Source organism: Narcine bancroftii, chromosome 2 (assembly GCF_036971445.1).
Source record: "Narcine bancroftii isolate sNarBan1 chromosome 2, sNarBan1.hap1, whole genome shotgun sequence".
NCBI classification, from domain to species: Eukaryota; Metazoa; Chordata; class Chondrichthyes; order Torpediniformes; family Narcinidae; genus Narcine; species Narcine bancroftii.
Window position 1 is genome coordinate 207,581,722 of NC_091470.1, and position 22,904 is coordinate 207,604,625.

The 22,904-nt window shown below is 49.4% G+C and overlaps 1 protein-coding gene and 1 pseudogene across 1 annotated transcript; one reads left to right on the plus strand and one right to left on the minus strand.

Moving 5' to 3' along the window:
• The window catches only part of LOC138755022 (zinc finger protein 721-like), a 233,500-nt pseudogene extending 212,011 nt beyond the window's left edge, over positions 1-21,489 (minus strand).
• On the plus strand, positions 14,536-19,322 carry LOC138753082 (serine/arginine repetitive matrix protein 2-like). The gene is made up of 5 exons (XM_069915673.1): positions 14,536-14,564; positions 15,578-16,197; positions 16,335-18,323; positions 18,380-18,909; positions 18,972-19,322. Exons 1-5 carry the CDS (start codon positions 14,536-14,538, stop codon positions 19,320-19,322), a joined length of 3,519 nt encoding a protein of 1,172 aa, XP_069771774.1.
• Positions 21,490-22,904: the final 1,415 nt, after the last annotated feature.

The following is a 22,904-nucleotide window of genomic DNA, read 5'->3' on the forward strand; positions in this document are numbered from 1 at the left end:
CACTGGCAACGATAAATAAAATGCTCTGTCAAAATCAGGAGATTTTAAAACAGGGTAATGGCATAGCATCTCCTTTAAATTTTTTAAAGCTGACAAACTTTAGTCCACACAGATTGGTTAAAGGAAGAGCAACCTCAGCAAAATTCTGTAAAATTTCCTATAATATCCTGCCAGTCCTAAAAACCTTGCCACCACTTTCTTGCTATTTGGAATAGGTAATTCAGAAATTGCATTCACCTTAGCTTGAATAAGTGCAAGTTTGCCATGACCAACTATATGACCTAAGTATATTACAGTGGCATTTGCAAATTGACTTTTTGCTACATTAACAGCTAAGTTTGCTTTGGAAAATTTTGCAAGCAATTTGTCCAATTCTCTTAGACATTCTTCCCATGTGTCACTTTTGGTGACCAAGTCATCAATATAAGCATCTGCATGTGTTACTTGGACTACCAAATTAATCATCCTTTGGAATGTTGCAGGGGCATTTGTCATGCCAAAAGGTTACACATTATACTCATATAAACCAGATGGAGTTACAAAAGCCAAAATATTCTTTCCTCTCAGTTAAAGGCACACACCAGTAACCCTTCAACAAATCCACTTCAGTAAGAAATTTAGCTTTCCTAATTTTATCAATAGAGACATCTATTCTCTGAATAGGATAAACTTCTGTTCTACTCTACTCAAGGTTTCGTCACCTAGATCAAGGTATTGACAACACAACTTTGGCTGGGGCCCAAGAACATGACCATGAGAAAAATGCTTATTGAACTGCAATCACAAACCTGCAATTGAAAGATGTCGAGTTTGGAGTTAATGGCAAACTACTCCTCTGTGATATATCAACGGGACACCCACGCCCAGAAGTTCCAGGGGAGTTCATCCCCTACCATTCCAACTACAGCTATGATCCTAAGGAACTCTTGAGCAGGCTAAGGGAGATCGTAGGAAAATTGACCCCTATTCCATCATTGTCTCATGGAGAACACTTCTTTTGTACCTGAAGATCTGAAAAACTGAGAATAGGTCTTCGTCTGAAGGGGAAAAATTGGTCATCCTTTACAGATGCCCTACGAAGGACCTTGTAGGATACTCAAACTAGGTGGACCAGTATTTTGGACATTGGAGGGAAGCCACAGTCTTTCACTATTGACAGCTTAAAGCAGCTTACGTGAACAAGTCTTCCCCACTGCAGCAGCCAACAGTCCATCACAGAGATCAACAACCTAAAAGACATACAAATCTTTCTGCTGGTTCTTGGTGGGGGGGGGTGTATCGCTGCTATGGCAGCACTACAACTCCCAGGAGACATCGAACCTGCCATGTGACATTCTTCTTTGGCTTGGCTTCGCGGACGAAGATTTATGGAGGGGGTAAAAAGTCCACGTCAGCTGCAGGCTCGTTTGTGGCTGACCAGTCCCATGACATTAATGCATGATGATATCAATGCATGTCAAGCATGTGGTTCTGGCTTTTAAAAGGTTGTGTGGGTGATGAAAAGTAAATCCATTTGATTCACTCCAGAAACACCTTGTGTAGTCATTTCATCGTGTTCACTGCAATTCCAGTGGCCACACTCGATCTTCTCCACCACAGGAATAAAGTCACAGAGAACTCAACAAACGGTGAAACTCAGACAACATTCCCGTAAATCAGCAACCAAAATTGCACACATTCCAAATTTGGCCTCACCAATGGCTTATACAACTTCAACATGACATCCCAGCTTATGTACTCAATACTGATTCATGAAGGCCAATAAACCAAAAGCTTTCTTCACCACCCTATCTACATGTGACTCCACTTTCAGGAAATTAATGTTGTAAATGTGCCGAATGTTTGCACTGTGCATGGATTGTGTGAAATACAGCTGCCACTTCATTAGATCCAGGGAGAAATGACCAACACCAGTGTTTTCCCAAACCCTTTTATTTACAATTAGAGAACTATTTATAGTATTTACAATGCCCATGGTCCCGAGGGAACTTTCACGAACTATCTCACACACATGACTGGATTGGTTGGTTGATGGCTCAAGTCCCGCGAACCAGTAACACCAACTCCTGGCGATGGTGGGGTCACTCTGCTTAGGGTATCCTAGCAATTAAGTACCAGAATTCCAAATCCCTTTGTTCTACTGCACTTCTCAGTTGTCTATCATTTAACATGTATGACCTTTGCTGATTAGTCCTACCAAAATGTAGCACCTCAGTATCACTATTAAACTCCATCTGCCATCTTTCAGCCCTCTATTCTAACTGGCCTATATTCCACTGCAAGCTTTGAAAACCTTCACTATCCATACCACCACCAATCTGGAAGGGCAGCGTGTGCAGATTCAAAGGAAGCTTTATGGGGAAAACTGGATGTATTCCAAAGCTCATTGTAAAAGAGCACACGTGGTGGTGGTGGGACTGATCTCCTCATTGAAGGACAGAGTCAAGAACCAGGGAGCCTGGTCTCAGGGTGGCCACTTTGGACTGAGATCAAGAGGAGCGTCGTGGCTGAAGATTTTATTTAATTTTTTTAGACATAAGTACGGTAACAGGTAATTTCATCCCATGCCGCCCAATTTATACCCATTTGACCTACAGCCCCCAGAACATTTTGAACTGTGGGAGGAAACTGGAGCTCCCAGGAACAAGCCATGCAGACACAGGCAGAATGTACAAACTCCTTACAGACAGCACGAGATTCATGCCCCAGTCCCAATCACTGGCACAGTGAAGGCGTTGCACTAACCACTATGCAAACTGCAGTGGTGAATGGAAACCACCACACTAATGAGAAAGGTTATTCAGCCACCAAGTGCTATTTGAAGGTGTAATGGGTGCACCTTTGAACGTGATGAAAGTAGTGGGCCTCGGTGGATTGGGTATCACAGACTGAGACGGGACCTAGATTATCCCAATTCTCCCTGCACCCTTGACCCTCCAGTCCCAGAAACTCGTCTGCACCATTTCAACTTATTGATGTTCTTCTAGCTGGGCAACCGGAACTGTGGACAGCATCCTAAGTCTGGTCATGCCAAGGGTTCCCAATCTTTGTACTCAAAACACCCTACCCAATGAAAGCCTGCATTTCCAAATGCCCACTTCACCACCCTGTCCACTAGCGTGACTACTTTCAAGGAACTATGCCCCTGTCCCCCTGGGTCTCTCGGTTCTGCATCACTCTCCAGGGCTGTGTCAGTCATGCCCTGAATTGCTCCCAAAAAGCAACACCTCAAACTAAGAAAATCACAGCCCAACAAAGGCCCTTTAGCCCACGATGTTGTGCTGACCTATATAAACCTACTGAACAAACTCAACCTTCCCTACCTCACACCCATTATTTCCTCCATCCATGTGTCTGCTTAAAAGTCTTTTTAAATGTCCCTATTGGACCACCCCTCGCAATGCATTCCAGCCACCCCCCCATCACTCTGTTAAAAAAAACAAACCCCTTATGTCTCCCCTGAATATTCCTCCCCTCACCGAGTACAGATGTCCTCTGGACCTCTATTAAAACACCGCTCTCTCAAAAACAAAATCCCTGTTTCTGGCAACCTAGCCTCAAGGCATGTTCTCCAATCCAGGCAGCATCCTGGAAAATCTATTCCGAACTCTCTCCAGAGCTTCCATATCTTTCTTGTAATGAGATAACAAGAACTGAACATAATATTCCAAGTCTGGTCTAACCAGAGTTTTTACTTCTTTTCAATCTTTTTATTAAGTTTCAGGTTAATAAACATGAACATATACAAACACAGACATCTAGTAAACTGAATTTCCCAATCTCTAAAAAGCCAAACATGAAAAGAATCAAATTTTATCACAAAAATATCCCAACTGAAAAAAAACAAAAAGAGAAAACTAAGTTTTTCGAGGGGGTTAAAAAAAATGTTGATGAAAGGAAAGCTGTGGATGTTGTCTATTTAGACTTTAGTAAAGCTTTTGACAAAGTTCCCCACAGGAAGTTAGGAAAAAAGGTGGAGGCATTAGGTATAAATAAGGAGGTAGTGCAATGGATTCAGCAATGGTTGGATGGGAGGTGTCAGAGAGTAGTGGTGGAAAATTGTTTGTCCAATTGGAGGCCAGTGACTAGTGGAGTTCCTCAGGGATCGGTCCTGGGTCCACTATTGTTTGTTATATATATTAACGATCTGGAAGTAGGGGTGGAGAATTGGATAAGCAAGTTTGCGGATGATACAAAGATTGGTGGTATTGTGGACAGCGAGGAAGATTACCATAGATTAAAAGGTGATTTAGGAAGGCTGGAGATGTGGGCTGAGAAATGGCTGATGGAATTTACTACAGATAAGTGTGAGGTGTTACATTTTGGAAAGGCATTAAATGGTAGGCTATTGAGATGTGCAGAGCAACAAAGGGATTTAGGAGTGATGGTAAATAGTACCCTCAAGGCTGATACTCAGGTAGATGGTGAGGTGAAGAAGGCATTTGGAATGTTGGCCTTCATAAATCGGAGTATTGAATTCAAGAGTAGGGACGTTATGATGAAATTGTACAAGGCATTGGTGAGGCCAAATTTGGAGTACTGTGTACCGTTTTGGTCACCAAATTATAGGAAAGATATAAACAAAATAGAGAGAGTACAGAGGTTCACAAGAATGTTGACAGGATTTCAAGGTTTGAGTTACAGGGAAAGGTTGTGCAGACTAGGATTTTTTTCTCTGGAGCGTAGAAAATTGAGGGGGGATGATAGAGGTGTTTAAGATTTTAAAAGGGACAGACAGAGTAAATGTGGATGGGCTTTTTCAATTAAGAGTGGGGGAGATTCAAACTAGAGGGCATGGTTTAAGATTGAAGGGGGAAAATTATAAAGGGAACATGAGGGGAAATTTCTTTTCGCAAAGGGTGGTAGGGATGTGGAATGAGCTTCCGGCAGACCTAGTTGAGGCAGGATCATCGGTTACATTTAAGGATAGACTGGAGAGAAGAGGACTGGAGGGGTATGGAACAGGTGCTGGTAAGTGGGACTAGGAGGGTGGGAATTTGTTACGGCATGGACTAGTAGGGCCAAATTGGCCTGTTCTGTGCTGTAAGTGGTTATATGGTTATGGTTAAAGTTGTGCTACCATATTTCTCCGGTTAAACAATTATTTTGTTGTCAATTCCACTCCTCTACACTCAAATAAAAGTTAAGAGGATTTGGATAGGATCTCCTGACATCATATGAAAATCTTGAATAAATGGTCTCTATGTTTCTTCAAATTTAACCGAAGGGTCAACAGTACAACTTCTGATTTGTTCTGCTTAAACATGCTCTGCTTTGAGAAAACCATCGTAAGGTGGTCAGTGGTTAAGGGTCTTTCCATTTAAGTAAAATAGATCCCCAGGCTATTAAAGTAATAAATGTAATCACACGACAAGTTGAAGCAGATAAGTGGCCAGAGTCCAAAATGGTCATCCAAAAAGTGCAGTAATAGGATGAGGTTGTATGTCAATGAGCAAAACTGCTGAAATAATATCAAAAATATCTTTCCAATATATTTTTCAGGGAAGGGCAGGACCAAAGAATATGTGTTAGGGAAGTCACCTCAGAATGAGTTTATATGGGAGTAAAAATGAGCTCACATGCTTAGACACATGGGGCCCTATTAACCTTCTTAAACTGCATCAAAGAGAGTTGAGCTCACATTGAAGAACTGGAGAATTTTCTCCCATGTCTCTTTAGGTAAGTATAACCAAAGTTTTCTAAAGCTGCAACATTATATCATGATTCTTGAACTCAATCACCCGTCTAATGAAGACCAACATACCATAAGCCTTCTTTGCCTGCAGCAAACTTTTTTATAAACTTGATTTAAAATATAAAACTACTAAGCAAACATTTCGAACAATCCAAATACACGTGGTATTTATATAAAAAGAAAATAACAAAAAAAAGCCTCCTTTTAATACTCCCACCCCCTACAAACTAAAAAAAAAGAAAAAGAATTGGGAGAAGAGAACCACAACAGGAGTACTTCATATATTTTATATATATGGAGATCTATAAGAGAAAGGAAATGCTCGAGATGCATTTAGATTTTAATACCAAAATTTTGTGAATATGGACTCAACAACTTCAAAATACATGATATTTGTCTCTTAAATTATGTTATTTTCTCAAGTGGAATATAACCCGAACTTCTGCATGCCATCTATCCATTCCCAAATCAATATCTCTCGTCCAATACTGCAATACATTTTCTAGCTATTGCCAAAGCAAGTTGAACAAATTTTACTTGATATTCAATTTTAATTTAGGTAACATCTCAAGTTTAAAAAAAAAACATTGGATCCTGTAGGAATTTAACTCCAGTTATTCGTTCTAATAAATTACAAATTTCAAGCGAATACGTTTTAATTCTGGAACACTGCTAAGTTGAATGCAAAGTACCAACTTCTTGTTCACATCTAAAACATGAATCCAAGTATAGTTCATATTATACAACTTTTATGGTTTTAAATATAACTGATGAATAAAATTATATTGAACCAACAGCTATTTCACATTTATTGTACTTTTCATACTCTCTACATATCTGAATCCATCTATGTTCATTTATTTGCTTATTTAAATCTACCTCCCATTTATGTCTTGATTTATGAACCCCTTGAGCTTAATAATAATTCTACATCTGTCTCCACTGGTAATACGAAATCTTGGCCAAAAATTTCACAAAAAATCTCTTAACTTTTGTATTTTCCAATATCTTAAACTTTTCCTTCATTCTATTAAAAGTAATAAATTTCCCAGCTTTAAAACAATCTTTAATTTTCTTAATATTACAATTTTTCCAAATCTTAAAAAAATTAATTTCAATGGAATAAGCCTATTTTGAAATAATTTAATTTCTTCTGGAAATTAAACCTCCTCCTCCAATCACTTCACCAATTTTGTTCCCGTTCAAATAAATGTTTCAGCATGGGTGTTTCTCTAATGGTTATTAAGAACCTTGCATTCCATGTTATCATGTTCCATATTTACCCATGTTGGAACATTATTTAACTCCTACATTACATTAATAAACCTCAACTGTGCTGGTTTTTAATAATTAATAAAATTGGAGAGAGGAGGAGGAGGAGCCGGGAGTTAATTGGGGTTAATTGGTAAGGGCCAAATAAAAGGAGTAGAAAAGGAGGGAGCGGCCAGCGAGGGAGTGGCCCAGTGAAGGAGTGGGGACTTTGGTTCGAGGGACTTCGGTGAGCAGGGGCTAAGAAGGAGCTTATTAGTAAAGGGTATTATAGTAAGAAAGGAGGAAATGGAGTCAGTTGGGGTAGTTAAGTACTCCAATTGTGGGATGTGGGAAGTCAGAGACTGCACAGCTGTTCCTGATGACTACACCTGCAAAAGGTGCATCCAATTGCATATAATGAGTGACCGTGTTAGGGAGCTTGAGCTGCAATTGGATGAACTGAGGATCATAAGGGAAGCAGAGGAAGTGAAAGAGAGGAATTACAGGGAGACAGTCACCCCTAGAAGGCAGGAGTCAGGGAATTGGGTGACTGTGAGGAAAGGAGGGAGAGCGCCAGTGCAGAGTACCCCTGTGGAAGTGCCCCTCAGCAACATGTATTCGGCTTTGGATACTGTTGGGGGGAACGGCCTATCAGGGACAAGTTGTGGTGGTCAGGTATCTGGCACAGGGGCTGCCCCTGAGGTTCAGAAGGGAAAGAAGGATAAGAATAGGATTCTTGTAGTTGGGGACTCATTAGTCAGAGGAACAGATAGGAGGTTTGTGGGAAGACATAGGGGATCCAAGTTGGTATGTTGCCTCCCTGGTGCCAGGGTCAGGGATATCTCTGATCGAGTACATAGCATTCTGCAAGGGGAAGGAGAACAGCCAGAAGTCGTGGTCCATTTGGGGACCAATGACTTAGTTAGAAGTGGGGATGAGGTCCTGAAACAGGATTATGTAGAATTAGGTAGGAAGTTAAAAAACAGGACCTCTGGATTGCTGCCCGTGCCACGAGCTAGTGAGGGTAGAAATAGGAGGATGTGGAGGATGAATGCGTGGCTAAAGAGATGGTACAGGGGGCAAGGGATAAGATTTCTGGATCATTGGGATCTCTTCTGGGGAAGGTCGGACCTGTACAAGAGGGACGGACTTCACTTGAACTGGAGGGGGACCAATGTGCTGGCAAGTAGATTTGCTAGAGCTGTGGGGGTAGGTTTAAACTAGTTTGGCAGGGGGGTGGGGAACAGAGGGTGAGAGCAGTGTCCAGAGAGTATAGCCACCTAGCTAGGAATAAAAAAAGATAAGAAAGGTAGGATGGAGATTAGGGTAGAAGGTAAAAAAGAGAATATATGTGAGGGTCATTCTCTGAGATGCATATATTTTAATGCAAGAAACATAGTGAACAAGGTAGATGAGCTGAGAGCATAGATAGATACTTGGGGTCACGATATTGTGGCAATTAGTGAGACCTGGCTACAGGAGGGGCAGGACTGGCAACTTAATGTTCCGGGATACATTTGTTTTAGATGTGATAGATCAGGGGGTAAAAAAGGAGGAGTTGCTCTGCTTGTTAGGGAGGTCATTACTGCCGTGAGGTGGCAGGATGGTATGGAGGGATCGACCAGTGAGGCTGTTTGGGTGGAATTGAGGGGTGGAGGAGGCAAGAGGGTGCTAATAGGGGTGTATTACAGACCACCAAATGGGCCAAGGGAATTAGAGGAACAAATTTGTAGGGAGATAACGTATGTGTGTGAAAATCATAGGGTAGTGATCATGGGAGATTTTAACTTCCCACACATTGATTGGGATACCCATACGGTTAGAGGGCTGGATGGGCTGGAGTTCGTTAATTGTGTTCAGGATTGTTTTCCAAATCAGTTAGTAGAAGAACCGGATCTCCTGTTAGGGAACGAGCTAGGTCAGGTAGCGGACATTAATGTTGGAGAACCAATTGGGTCTAGTGACCATAATTCTGTTAGTTTTAGGGTAGTTTTAAGGAAGAGCAAGGAGAGGCCTAAAGTTGAGGTTCTGGATTGGAAAAGAGCAAATTTCGTAGGAATAAGAAGGGATTTGGGGAGTATTGCGTGGGACAGGATATTTTCAGGTAAGGATGTTAATGAAAAATGGAGGATATTCAAAAAAGAAATTTTGAGGGTACAGAGTAGTTATGTCCCAGTCTGGATCAAAGGAAAGGCTGGAAGTCATAGGGAGGCTTGATTTTCGAGGAATATTGGAAATTTGGTTAGGAGAAAAAGGGAGGTGTACAAGAGGTATAAAGAGCAGGGAGCTGAGAAGTTGAAGGAGGACTACAAAGAGTGTAGAAGGAATCTTAAGAAATAAATTAGAAAGGCCAAAAAAAGGCATGAAGAGGCTTTGGCTGACAGAGTAGAAATAAATCCAAAAGGTTTCTATAAGTACATTAAAAGTAAAAGATTAGTGAGAGATAAAATTGGACCCCTTGTCGATAGCGAGGGTAGGCTGAGTGAGAAGTCTGAGGAAATGGGGGAAATTTTAAATGATTTCTTTGCCTTGGTATTCACTAGGGAAAAAAATGTTGAAGTAAAGAAAAATAGTGGGGAGGTCATGAAGCATATCAGGATAACCGAGGAGGTAGTGATGGCTGTGTTAAAAATGATAAAGGTGGATAAATCTCCCGGACCGGACAAAATATTCCCTAGGACACTCAGGGAGGCTAGTGGACAGTTAGTGGGGCCATTAACAGAGATATTTAGGATGTCACTGGCCACGGGGGTGGTACCAAAGGATTGGAGGGTGGCGTATGTGGTTCCTCTAAAGTACTGTGTACAGTTTTGGTCACCAAATTATAGGAAAGATATAAACAAAATAGAGAGAGTGCAGAGAAGGTTCATGAGAACGTTGACAGGATTTCAGGGTCTGAGTTACAGGGAAAGGTTGTGCAGACTGGGGCTTTTTTCTCTGGAGCGTAGAAGATTGAGAGAGGACTTGATAGAGGTGTTTAAGATTTTAAAAGGGACAGACAGAGTAAATGTGGATAGGCTTTTTTAATTAAGAAAGGGGGAGATTCAAACTAGAGGACATGATTTAAGATTGAAGGGGGAAAATTATAAGGGGAACATGAGGGGAAATTTCTTTACACAGAGGGTGGTGGGGATGTGGAATGAGCTTCCGGCAGACGTGGTCGAGGCGGGATCATTGGTTACATTTAAGGAAAGACTGGATCGTTACATGGATAGGAGGGGACTAGAGGGGTATGGACCGGGTGCTGGTCAGTGGGACTAGGAGGGTGGGGATTTGCTACGGCATGGACTAGTAGGGCCGAATTGGCCTGTTCTGTGCTATAAGTGGTTATATGGTTATGTAAACCTCCTAAATCATATTTCCACATCAATTTCTCCAAAGAAATTTTAGCCATTTTCCGTTTCCAGAAAAAAATTCTAAAGAATATTTCGTAAATTGAAATTGGAATAGATTGAAATAAATACTGTATTCGAGGAAAAACATTCATCTTAACACAATTTACTCTACCCATCAAAGTAATAGGTAACATATCCCATCTTTCCAAATCCTCTATAATTTTCATGATAGAGATAAATAACTTAATTGAAATAATTTTATCAAAGAATTTAAAGGATTTGTTAAATAAATCTAAACATCTACAAATAATTTTATTTTATGTTCTTCTTGCTTCACCTTTATACCCACAGTCTTCAAGTCCTGTTTTATTAATTCAGCCAATGGTTCTATTGTTAACAAATAAAGCTGGTGACAATGGGCAACATTTTCAACTTGATCAAATTAATTCAAAAGATGTTGAAATCTGTGCATTGGTCACTACTTTTACAATAGGTTTTTTTATATTACATTTTAACCAAATCTATGAACATTGAACCCAATTTACATTTCCCCAGAACTTTATAGAGGAAATCCCATTCTAATCTTTTACAGTATCCAGTCACTGCAACACACAGGTCTCCCCTTTTTTGAACCAACTGTGCATCAACCTTGAGAGATGTATGGATTTGGACCCTAAAGTCCCTCTATTCTTTCACACTGTTCAGAATTCTGCAATTAACCATGTTCTCTGCCTTCAAATTTGATCTTTCCAGTGTGAATCACTTCACACTGATCTGGATTGAACTCCATCTGTCACTTTTCCACCCAACTCTGCATCCTGTCTATATGCCATTGTAAGCTACAACAATGTTCTACACCAGAGGAGGCCAACATTTTAATTTTAAATTTAGAAATAGAGCTCAGTAACGGGGCATTTCACTCAACGAGTACATAGCGGGATTGTAGGCTAATTGAGCGGCACAGACTCGTGGGCCAAAATGGTCTGTTACTGGGCTCTATGTCTAAATTAAAAATTAAAAGGTTGTCCACCCCTGTTCTACAATATTCACAATACCTCAAAATTCCATTTGCCAGCTTTAGCTCAATTTTCCAACTGATCTCCATTCTGCTGTAAACTTAAATACCCTCTTCTCTTCGGTAACAGCTTTTATCTCTTCAATCTGGTAAATGCATTTTTTTCTTCACCCTAATTAGATCTAATGATCTGGCCTCTACTACAGATTTAAATTTTTAAAAATACATTTCTATTAATTTTAGAGATACAGCACGGTTAACAGGCCCTTTCAACCTACGAGCTTGTGCCACCCAGATAACCTACAATCCATGTATGTTATTGGAGAGTGGGAGGAAACCAGAGCACCCAGAGGAAACCCAAACATGTCACAGGGGAGAAATACAAACTCCTTACAAACAGTAGTGGATTTGAACCCATATTAATACATTTTTTAAAAATGTAAACACACTTAAATGCTTAACATACAATAGATTTAAACATTTTCCTCAGCGTGAAGCCACTGGTGGTTCATCAAATTAGATGACCGAGTGAATCCTTTTCCACACACTGCACAAGTGAAGGGCCTCTCACCAGTGTGAACACGTCTGTGGGTCAGCAAGTTTGACGATCGATTGAACCCCTTGCCGCACTCAGGGCAGGTGAAGGGCCTCTCCCCAGTGTGGATCCGTCTGTGGGTCTTCAGGTGAGTGGACTGGGTGAATCCTTTGCCGCATTCGGGGCAGTTGAAGGGCCTTTCGCCAGTGTGGATACGCCGGTGGGACTTCAGGTCAGAGGAGTGGGTGAAACCCTTGCCACACTCAGGGCAGGTAAAGGGCCATTCGCCAGTGTGAACTTGCTGGTGGGTGAGTAAGTCCGACGATCGATTAAATCCCTTGCCGCACTCTGGGCACATGAAGGGCCTCTCCCCAGTGTGGATCCGACGGTGGGACTTCAGGTGAGTGGACTGGGTGAACCCCTTGCCGCACTCAGGGCACGTGAAGGGTCTCTCCCCGGTGTGGATCCGCCGGTGGGACTTCAGGTCAGAGGACTGGGTGAAGCCCTTACCGCACTCAGGACAGGCGAAGGGCCTCTCTCCAGTGTGGATCCGCCGGTGGGACTTCAGATCAGATGACTGGGTGAACCCCTTGCCGCACTCAGGGCAAGTGAAGGGTCTCTCCCCAGTGTGGATTCGCTGGTGAATCTTTAAGCTAGAGGACTGTGCAAAGCACTTATTGCACTCGGGACAGGAGAAGGGCCTCTGTCTGGTGTGGATCTGCTGGTGGGTCTTCAGGCTAGAGGAGTGGGTGAAGCCCTTGCTGCATTCAGGGCAGGTGAATGGCTGCACCCCAGTGTGGGCTGGCTGGTGAGCACTCATTTCGGAATGCAGAATGGACACCTTCACTCACAAGAGCTGAGTGACAGGCTTTGGTTAGAATGAGCTCTCAATGCACCAAATCATCAGTGGAAAGAACACTGTGTTTGCACCAGATTCACCAAACTAATGAAGCACAAATTTCAGTCTGGGATGGAAAACTGTATTTCATATGTCAACAGTGATCGATCACTTTTAACAGAGAATCTTTGCTCACTCCTTCAGAGATTTGGAAAATAAATTATTTGGCTTTACTCCTGTTTAGTTCATCAAAGCCTCTCAGTAGATGTGCTTGTGTTTCCCTCTGATTCTCTCTGCGCAACTGACCAAAATTCCTTACAGAGTCAGTGGTCCTTAACACTCTTATTCGGGGGTGTGAATCTCACTGCCTTGCCGGTCACAATGTGGCTTGTAATCTCTTCTCAGAAATAAAACACACAAGCATCTCCTCTTCGCTGAAGTGACTGGCGCTAACGTTGCCTTTGATTCCCATCCACAAATCCTCTGCTTTTATCACCCTGCAAAATAAGTGTACCCACATCATTACTCAGAGAAAGGTGGCAAGGTAGAACAGGTCAGCTATTGGCTGTATTTCCATCTCAGACAGGAAGTTGTGACTTTATAGGTGTTAATTGAGCCAAGAAGTTAATTGAATCAGGAGGTAATGAGAGTTTTGTGAAAGGTCCCAACCTGAAACGTTGGCCTTGGATGGGACCTGACCACTAACTTCCTGCAGCTTCCCAATGTTCACTCAAAATTCCAGCATCTGTAGTTTGTGTTCTTCTGTAGAGGGTTTTGTTCACTGGGAATTAAATTTAGTTCATTATCTGTTTTTAATCTCGATTCCAACCTCATTGGCAAGGTCTAGAAATCCAATCAGCTCTAAATGCATCCACTTGCATTTCTCAATTTGCTCGGCTGACTGACAGTGGAACCAATGGAGTTAAACGAGGAATTCTACACTGACATTGAGTGCAACACACAAACCTGCTGGAGAAACTCAGCAGGTCACACATCCATGAGAAATAATCTATACCTCCTATGGACTCTGGAAAACTGGCTGAGTTACTCCACCATTTCTGTGTGTTTTTATAACCAACATTTCCGGCCTGGGCCCTTATAAGCAAAAACAGGCATCAGAATAAAAAGGTTGGGGTGGGGGAAGGTACCAAAAAGGCCACCTGCAAATTGGAGGAACAACACCTTGTATTCTGCCTGGGCCCTCTCCAATCAGACAGCATTCCCACTCCTGTCGGAGAGTTACTTTTTCCCCCAATCACCTCAGTTGTTTTTCTCTTTCTCTGTGACTCCCTTGTCCACTTCTCACTCCCCAAAAATTGAACCTTTGGTACCAACCCCTGTGATTGCAGGAGATGCTCCACTTGCACCCACACTTCCTCCCTCACCACCATTCGAAGACCCCCAACAGTCCTTCCAAATGAAACAATATTTTACTGCATCGGTATTCCTGCATATTGGAGACTGGATACAGACTGGGAGATCGCCTCTGTCTCCCGCAATAGCATGGATCTCCCAATTCCCAGTCCCATTCCCTCACTGACATGTCTGTCAATGGTTGCATGCACTGCCAGAATGAGACCACCTGCAAATTGGAGGAACAACACCTCACCTTCCATCTGGGCACTCTCCAACCCAATGGTATTAATATCAACTTCTCCAGTTTCCATTAACCCCCTTCCCCCAGCTCTATCTCCTTCCACAGAGCCAAAACCAATAATCATGTCTCCTATTATCATGTCCAGTTAAGATCTTTTGTTGACCCCCTTCCATTCTGCAACGTTTATTTGAACGCCTTCCTGTTCTTTGCCTATTTCTTGAAGAGGCATTGATTATGTGGTTAGTCAGAAGCTTTTTCCAAGGGCCGAAATGATTGCCAGAAGACGACATGGTTTAAGGTGCTGGGAGTTGGTACAGGGTATGTTTTTTAAGCAGAGAGTAGAGGGTGTATGGAATGAGCTGCCGGTGACGGTAGTGGAGGCACGATAAAGTCTTCACAGAGAATTTTGGATAGGTACATAGAACTAAGAAAAATAGAGGGCTATGGGTAAGCCTAGTAATATCTAGGGAGGGACATGATTGGCATAACTTTGTGGGCTGAAGGGCCTGTATTGTGCTGTAGGTTTTCTATGTTTCTAGGGGCTCAGGCCCAAAACATCGGAAATTTATCTGTACCTCCTTTCAATGCTGCAAGACCAGCCTGAGTTCTCCAGTATTTCCGTGTGTTTTTTCCACCTGACCTGTTACCCTGAGCTCCTCCAACTTCTGCCACCCCCCACCACACCCATCCGCCAACCTTTTTATTCAGGGCTCTACGTGCTTTTCCTCGTCCCTTTACAAAGAGCCCAGGTCCAAAACGTTGCTCCCCTTTTACTTCCAGCACTTTTGTGCAGTGCGAAGGGAACTTGTGTCCATCTCTTTAACCAGAATGCCATCTTCCTGAACATACTCTATTGGCCCCCCAGGGCCTTGCAGGGCTGACGCCCCCCACACACCTGAGCAAGCCCTTCCTACCAGGGCGAGCAGTTTACCCACCTCCTGGTGTAGCAGCCAATTCCCACTGGAAAGAAGGGCCCATAATTGGCCACTATTAGAAGGTGGCATCGGCCATAGCCTCCACTTCCCCCTCACACACAAACCCACTCCCTCCCCCTCCTGCTCAAGCCCACTCACTCCCCCACCCGCACAACCCACTCTCTCCCCATCTCGAACAAACGCCCCCTTTACCCCGCCAGCAGCTCTACCCTGCAAACAGGCCCTCTACCCCACAAACACCCTCTCCCACAAACATACGCTCTCCAACAAACACAAACACCCTTTCTCCCCCTCCCCCACAAACACACACACTCCATATTTCCCATATACACGTTCTCCACCACTCCTCAAAAAACACCTGAACCCCCACTCCCAGAAACACTCTCTCCCCCCCTTTCACTCAAACAACCCCCTCGACCCCACAAAAAACCTCATCCGACAAACAACCTCTCACAAAAACAAACCCTCTTCCCCTCACGCAAACACCCCCTCTCGCCCTCTCCCGCAAACACCCCCTCTCGCCCTCTCCCGCAAACACCCCCTCTCGCCCTCTCCCGCAAACACCCCCTCTCGCCCTCTCCCGCAAACACCCCCTCTCGCCCTCTCCCGCAAACACCCTGTCTCACAGACACCACCTCCCCGTCTCACACAAACAAGCGTTCCCCCACAGACAGCCCCTCCGCCCCACGCACCCCTCCGCCCCACGCACCCCTCCGCCCCACGCACCCCTCCGCCCCACGCACCCCTCCGCCCCACGCACCCCTCCGCCCCACGCACCCCTCCGCCCCACGCACCCCTCCGCCCCACGCACCCCTCCGCCCCACGCACCCCTCCGCCCCACGCACCCCTCCGCCCCACGCACCCCCTCTGACACCTCCGCCCCAAAAATTCCCCCACTTCTCAAACACCACCTTCCAAATATCCCCTCTCCCACACAAAAACTCCCCCCTCACACAAATACCTCTCCACCTCCCAGACAAACCCTCTGCCACAATTGCCCCCTCCACTCCACTCACACAAACACCTTCCCCCCTCACATTAACACCCACTCTCTCCCTCCCCCACAAACACTCGACATATCTCCCACAAACCTATTCTCCCCCACTCTTTCGCCCTCACACAAATCCACCTAGTCCCCCTCTCCCGCAAGCGCCCCCTCTCCCGCAAGCGCCCCCTCTCCCGCAAGCGCCCCCTCTCCCGCAAGCGCCCCCTCTCCCGCAAGCGCCCCCTCTCCCGCAAGCGCCCCCTCTCCCGCAAGCGCCCCCTCTCCCGCAAGCGCCCCCTCTCCCGCAAGCGCCCCCTCTCCCGCAAGCGCCCCCTCTCCCGCAAGCGCCCCCTCTCCCGCAAGCGCCCCCTCTCCCGCAAGCGCCCCCTCTCCCGCAAGCGCCCCCTCTCCCGCAAGCGCCCCCTCTCCCGCAAGCGCCCCCTCTCCCGCAAGCGCCCCCTCTCCCGCAAGCGCCCCCTCTCCCGCAAGCGCCCCCTCTCCCGCAAGCGCCCCCTCTCCCGCAAGCGCCCCCTCTCCCGCAAGCGCCCCCTCTCCCGCAAGCGCCCCCTCTCCCGCAAGCGCCCCCTCTCCCGCAAGCGCCCCCTCTCCCGCAAGCGCCCCCTCTCCCGCAAGCGCCCCCTCTCCCGCAAGCGCCCCCTCTCCCGCAAGCGCCCCCTCTCCCGCAAGCGCCCCCTCTCCCGCAAGCGCCCCCTCTCCCGCAAGCGCCCCCTCTCCCGCAAGCGCCCCCTCTCCCGCAAGCGCCCCCTCTCCCGCAAGCGCCCCCTCTCCCGCAAGCGCCCCCTCTCCCGCAAGCGCCCCCTCTCCCGCAAGCGCCCCCTCTCCCGCAAGCGCCCCCTCTCCCGCAAGCGCCCCCTCTCCCGCAAGCGCCCCCTCTCCCGCAAGCGCCCCCTCTCCCGCAAGCGCCCCCTCTCCCGCAAGCGCCCCCTCTCCCGCAAGCGCCCCCTCTCCCGCAAGCGCCCCCTCTCCCGCAAGCGCCCCCTCTCCCGCAAGCGCCCCCTCTCCCCTCAAGGAAACAGCCCCCTCAACCCCCATCCGCAAACAGTCTCCCTACCCACTCTTCTGCAAACAACCCCTCACGATATCTCCCCCTCCCTCACAAGCAACCTCCCTCCCTCAAAACACTTTTCCACCCGACACCCGCTGCCCTGCACAGACCTCCGCTCCCCCAACACACACCCCCTCCGCACGCTGCCCCTCTCTCGCACGCTACCTCGCTCCCCCTCACACGCTGCTCCACTCACCCTCTCGCACGCCACCCCGCTCCCCTGCCGCTTCCCCTCTCTCGCGCCTCCCCTTTACCCCCCGCACGCAGCCCCTCTCCCTTTCTCCTTCAAACAGACCCTCTCCCATTCTGCCCCTCTTCCACAAACACCCCCTCTCCCCCTCACGCAAACAGCCCCTCTCCTGCAAACATCCCCTATCCCCTGCACACCCCCCCTCACCCCACACGCAAACACCACTCTCACGCAATCAGCCCCTCTCCTGCAAACAGCCTTTCCCCCCCGCAAACATCCCCTAACCCTTGCAAACATCCCCTATCCCCTGCACACCCCCGCTCGCCCCCACACCCGCCACACAAATGCCCCCTCTCACGCACACGCCTCTCACGCAATCAGCCCCTCTCCTGCAAACAGCCTTTCCCCCCCACAAACATCCCCTAACCCTTGCAAACATCCCCTATGCCCTGCACATCCCCGCTCCCCCCACACCCGCCACGCAAACACCCCCCTCACGCAAATGGCCCTTCTTCCCCCTCATGCAAACAGCCCCTCCCCCGCTCATGCACCCTCTCACCAAGCCCCCACTCCCCCAACACCCCCTCTCCCGCAAACCTCCCGCATCCTCTCCCGCAAACTGACCTGGCATCCCCTCTCCCGCAAACTGCCCCGGCATCCCCTCTCCCGCAAACTGCCCCGGCATCCCCTCTCCCGCAAACTGCCCCGGCATCCCCTCTCCCGCAAACTGCCCCGGCATCCCCTCTCCCGCAAACTGCCCCGGCATCCCCTCTCCCGCAAACTGCCCCGGCATCCCCTCTCCCGCAAACTGCCCCGGCATCCCCTCTCCCGCAAACTGCCCCGGCATCCCCTCTCCCGCAAAATGCCCCGCAACCCCTCCTGCAAACAACCCCACTCCTGAAAACAGCTCCTCACCATTTCTCATTTCCCCCACAAGCACCCTTCCCCATAAACCCCTCTTGCCCCCACAAAACCCCATTACGTCCCCCTCACACTCACTCCCCCACCCACTGTTCCCCACGCTTACGGCCCCTCTGCCCCTCTTGCAAACGGCCCCTCTCCCCCTCTTGCAAACGGCCCCTCTCCCCCTCTTGCAAACGGCCCCTCTCCCCCTCTTGCAAACGGCCCCTCTCCCCCTCTTGCAAACGGCCCCTCTCCCCCTCTTGCAAACGGCCCCTCTCCCCCTCTTGCAAACGGCCCCTCTCCCCCTCTTGCAAACGGCCCCTCTCCCCCTCTTGCAAACGGCCCCTCTCCCCCTCTTGCAAACGGCCCCTCTCCCCCTCTTGCAAACGGCCCCTCTCCCCCTCTTGCAAACGGCCCCTCCCCCCTCTTGCAAACGGCCCCTCCCCCCCTCTTGCAAACGGCCCCTCCCCCCCTCTTGCAAACGGCCCCTCCCCCCTCTTGCAAACGGCCCCTCCCCCGCTCAAGCACACTCCCAAAGCCCCCTCTCCCCCAACACCCCCTCACGTAAACAGCCCATGCACCCCCTCTCCCGCAAACAGACCATGCACACCCTCTCCCGCAAACAGCTCCCGCAAACAGCTCCCGCAAACAGCTCCCGCAAACAGCTCCCGCAAACAGCTCCCGCAAACAGCTCCCGCAAACAGCACCCGCAAACAGCTCCCGCAAACAGCACCCGCACCCCCTCTCCCGCAAACAGCCCCCGCATCCCCTCTCCTGCACGGCCCCCGCACCCTCTCCCGCAAACAGCCCCCACACCCCTCTCCCGCAAACAGCCCCCGCACGTCCTCTCTCGCAAACAGCCCCCGCACGCCCTCTCCCGCAAACAGCCTCCGCACCCCCTCTCCCGCAAACAGCACCGGCACCCCCTCTCCCGCAAACTGCCCCGCAACCCCTCCTGCAAACAACCCCACACCTGAAAACAGCCCCTCACCATTTCTCACATCCTCCACAAGCACCCTCCCCCATAAACCCCCTCTCCCCCAACAAACCCTTTGCATCACACCCCCCTCCCACAAACATCCCCGCCTTCACAAACCCTTCTCCCCCTTTCCCAAACCGCAAATAACCTATTCCCCGCAACATCTACCCCCCCGTAGACACCCACACACCCCCTCTCCCCTACAAACACCTCTTCTCCCTGTCACACTCAAAGTTGCCGTCATAAGTGATCTAATCGGGGGTGATTAGGGTAACGGGGAGGAGAAGAGAGAGACAGTTTCATTACTGCTATGCATCCTCTCTCCTTCTGGCCCCTGACACCTCACACTTGCCCCGTATGTGAGCCTTTCCGCTCCTCCGTCCCTTCCATCTCCCTTCCCTTCCACAACTTCACCCTCCCCTTTGTCCCTCACCTCACTACTCCCGCTCCCTTATCGCTTCATGTACGCCCCTCTCTCTCTTCCTCTTCCCCCACCGACTCCCTCCCTTCCTCCCCCAGTCCGACTGCTGCCACCATCCATCCATCCATGCAGCCGGACACACTCGCTGCCCATGGCGTTGTCAGGGACCCTTCTCCCTCACACCCCTCCCAGCCCCTTCACTTCCCACACCGGCTCGAATGTGGGTGGACGAGGTCCCGGCCGGGTCCCGAGCCGCTCACCCTCCCCCCCAAAGGCCGGATTCACCACCCTCCTCCCCAAGGCCGGATTCACCACCCTCCTCCCCAAGGCCGGATTCACCACCCTCCTCCCCAAGGCCGGATTCACCACCCTCCTCCCCAAGGCCGGATTCACCACCCTCCTCCCCAAGACCCGATTCACCGGATCCAACAAGGGCCGGGCTAGCGCTGCGGGCACTCCCGTCCCGTCCCGCCCGCTCCGGCCGGGACAAGTCTCACCTCCAATCCCGGGCACAGCTTTCTCCGTGGACCGCCTGTTGCTGAGGAAACGGCGCTCAGGGTCGCACAAGGGCCCTGCGACGTCAACGCGCACACGTCTGGACCAGGTTGCCGGGACGTGCTGGCAAGGAGGGAGCTGTCAATCAGAGCAGTGGCAGAGTCGGGATCATCACTGCGCATGCGCTAGGGCTTCCCGCGTGTTTCCAGATGAAATTTGTTCCCGGTGAAGCGAAGTGTCCGTTCAATTAGATGAATATCTTCGGTTACGGGTGGGGGCCACAAGCGCTCCTTGGGAGGGGAAGGGGAAGGGGAAGGGGAACGGGAACAGGTTGGGGGAGAGGTGCGAATGCCCGCCTTTGGGGCCAACATTGGTTCGATGGAGAGGGAGGTGGGTAAATTACAGGGCCGGGTCAGTGGATGGAGGACAGGGAATTGGGTAAATCACAGGGCTGGGTCGGTGAGTGGGGGACAGGGCGGTGGGTAAATCACAGGACCAGTTCGGTGGGTGAGGGGCAGGGCGGTGGGTAAATCACAGGGCTGGGTCAGTGGGTGGGGGACAGGGCGGTGGGTAAATCATAGGGCCAGGTCGGTAGGTGGGGTACAGGGCGGTGGGTAAATCACAGGGCCGGGTTGAGGGGTATGTGAGGGACAGCGATGTGGTTTGACTGCAGGGAGGTGTGTACATCATAGGGCTGGGTCGAATGGTGGTTACAGTGAAGTGGGTAAATCACAGTGCCGGGTCGGTTGGTGGGGACAGAGAGGTGGATACATCACGGGCCAGTAGGTGGGGACAGAGAGGTGGGTACATCACGGGCCAGTAGGTGGGTATATCGCAAGGCTGGGTCAGTAGGGACAGGTTGGGAGGGCACAAGGAGGTGTGTACATTCCAGGGCTGGGTCGGTGTATGGGGTCATGGAAGTGGGTATATCACGGTACCAGGACAGTGGTGGGCACAGTGAGGTGGGTACATAACAGAGTGGGTCAATTGGTGGGACAGGGAGGTGGGTACATCACAGGGCCGGGTCACAGAACTAGGATGGGAAGGTGGGTACATCACAGGGGTGGGTGGTTAGGTCAGGACAGGGAGGTGGGTAAATCACAGGGGCAGGTTGGTGGGTATAGACAGAGAGGTGGTAACATCACAGGGCTGGTTTGTGGCTTGAGAATAAGTGGCGGGCCAGTGAATGTGGGACAGCGAGGTGGGTACATTACAGGCTGGGTCAGTGGTGGGGTTCAGGGAGGTGGGTATATCACAAGAACGGGTCAGTGGGTGGGGACAGTGGTGGGCACATCACAGGGCTGGGTCGTTTGATGGGGTCATGGAGGTGGGTACATCACAGAGCCAGGACAGTGGGTGGGGACATGATGTGGGTACATCACAGGGTTGGGTTGGTGCTTGGGTGGGTGGGGACAGGGAGGTTGGTAAATCACAGGGCGGGGTCAGTGGGTTGGTGGGGACAGGGAGATGGGTACATCAAAGGGCCGGGTCCATGGGTGGGGAGAGGGAGGTGGATTCATCACAGGGTGTGGCCGGTAGGTGGGGCAGGGGAGTTGGGTACATCCCAGGGATGGGTCAGTGTTTGTGGTCATGGAGGTTGGTGAGAACCAGGATGGTGGGTGGGGACAGGGAGGTGGGTACATAACAAGTCCAGGTTGTGGTGTGGATGGGCAACAGGGATGTGGGTGGTTGAGTGAGTGGGAGGTTGTACATTATAGGGCCGGGACGATCGGTGGGGACAGGGAGGTGGGTAAATTACAGGGGCAGGTTGGTGGGTATGGAAAGAGAAGTGGTTACATCACAGGGGCGGGTTGCTGGCTTGAGACGGAGTTGGGTACATCACAGGGTTGGGCCGGTGGCTGTGGTACAGGGAGGTGGGTACATCACAGGGGCGGGTGATTGGCTTGAGACATAGGTGGGAAAATTACATGACCGGGTCATTGTGTGGGGGCAAGGAAATGGGTACATCAGGGCCAGGTTGGTGGATGGGTGTGGATAGGGAAGTGGATATATCACAGGGCGGGGTATGTGGGGACAGGGAGGTGGATTCATCACAGGGTTGGGTCGGTCGGTGCATGTGTTGCCAGGGTCAAGGAGGTGGGTACATCACAGGACCATGTTGGTGGATAGGTGTGGACAGGGAGGTGGTCATATCACAAGGACAAGTCATTGGGTGGGGAATGGGAGATGGGTACAGCACAAGGCAAGGTCAGGTGAGCACAGGCAGGTGGGTGCATCAGTCAGGTCAGTGGGTGGTGGGTACAGTGGGTCGGGACAGGGAGGTGGGTACATCAAAGGGCTGGGTTGGTGGGTGGGGGACAGGGAGGTGGGTTCATCACAGGGTTGGGTCCGTGGGTGCAGACAGGGTGATGGGCACATCACAGGGCTGAGTCGGTGAGTGGGTGGTGGACAGGCAGGCCAGGTTAGTGGGTGGGGGACAGGGAGGTGGGTTCATCACAGGGTTGGGTCCGTGGGTGGGTGGTGGATAGGCAGGTGGGTACATCACAGGCCAGGTTAGTGGGTGGGGGACAGGGAGGTGGGTCATCACAGGCCCGGGTCAGTGGGTGAGGAAATGTAGGTGTGTACATTGCAGGGCCATGTTGGTGGGTGGGTGTGGACAGAGAGGTGGGTACAACACAGGACGGGCCATTGGGTGGGGTCATG

Bases quoted from the DNA above. Each gene is read 5' to 3' on its own strand.
- LOC138753082 (XM_069915673.1), top strand. From the start codon at position 14,536: ATGATTGCCAGAAGACGACATGGTTTAAG. The intron at 14,565-15,577 runs GTGCTGGGAGTT...CCCCACTCCCAG, and splicing joins AGAAGACGACATGGTTTAAG to AAACACTCTCTCCCCCCCTT. The intron at 16,198-16,334 runs GCCCCCTCCACT...AAATCCACCTAG, and splicing joins ACAAACCCTCTGCCACAATT to TCCCCCTCTCCCGCAAGCGC.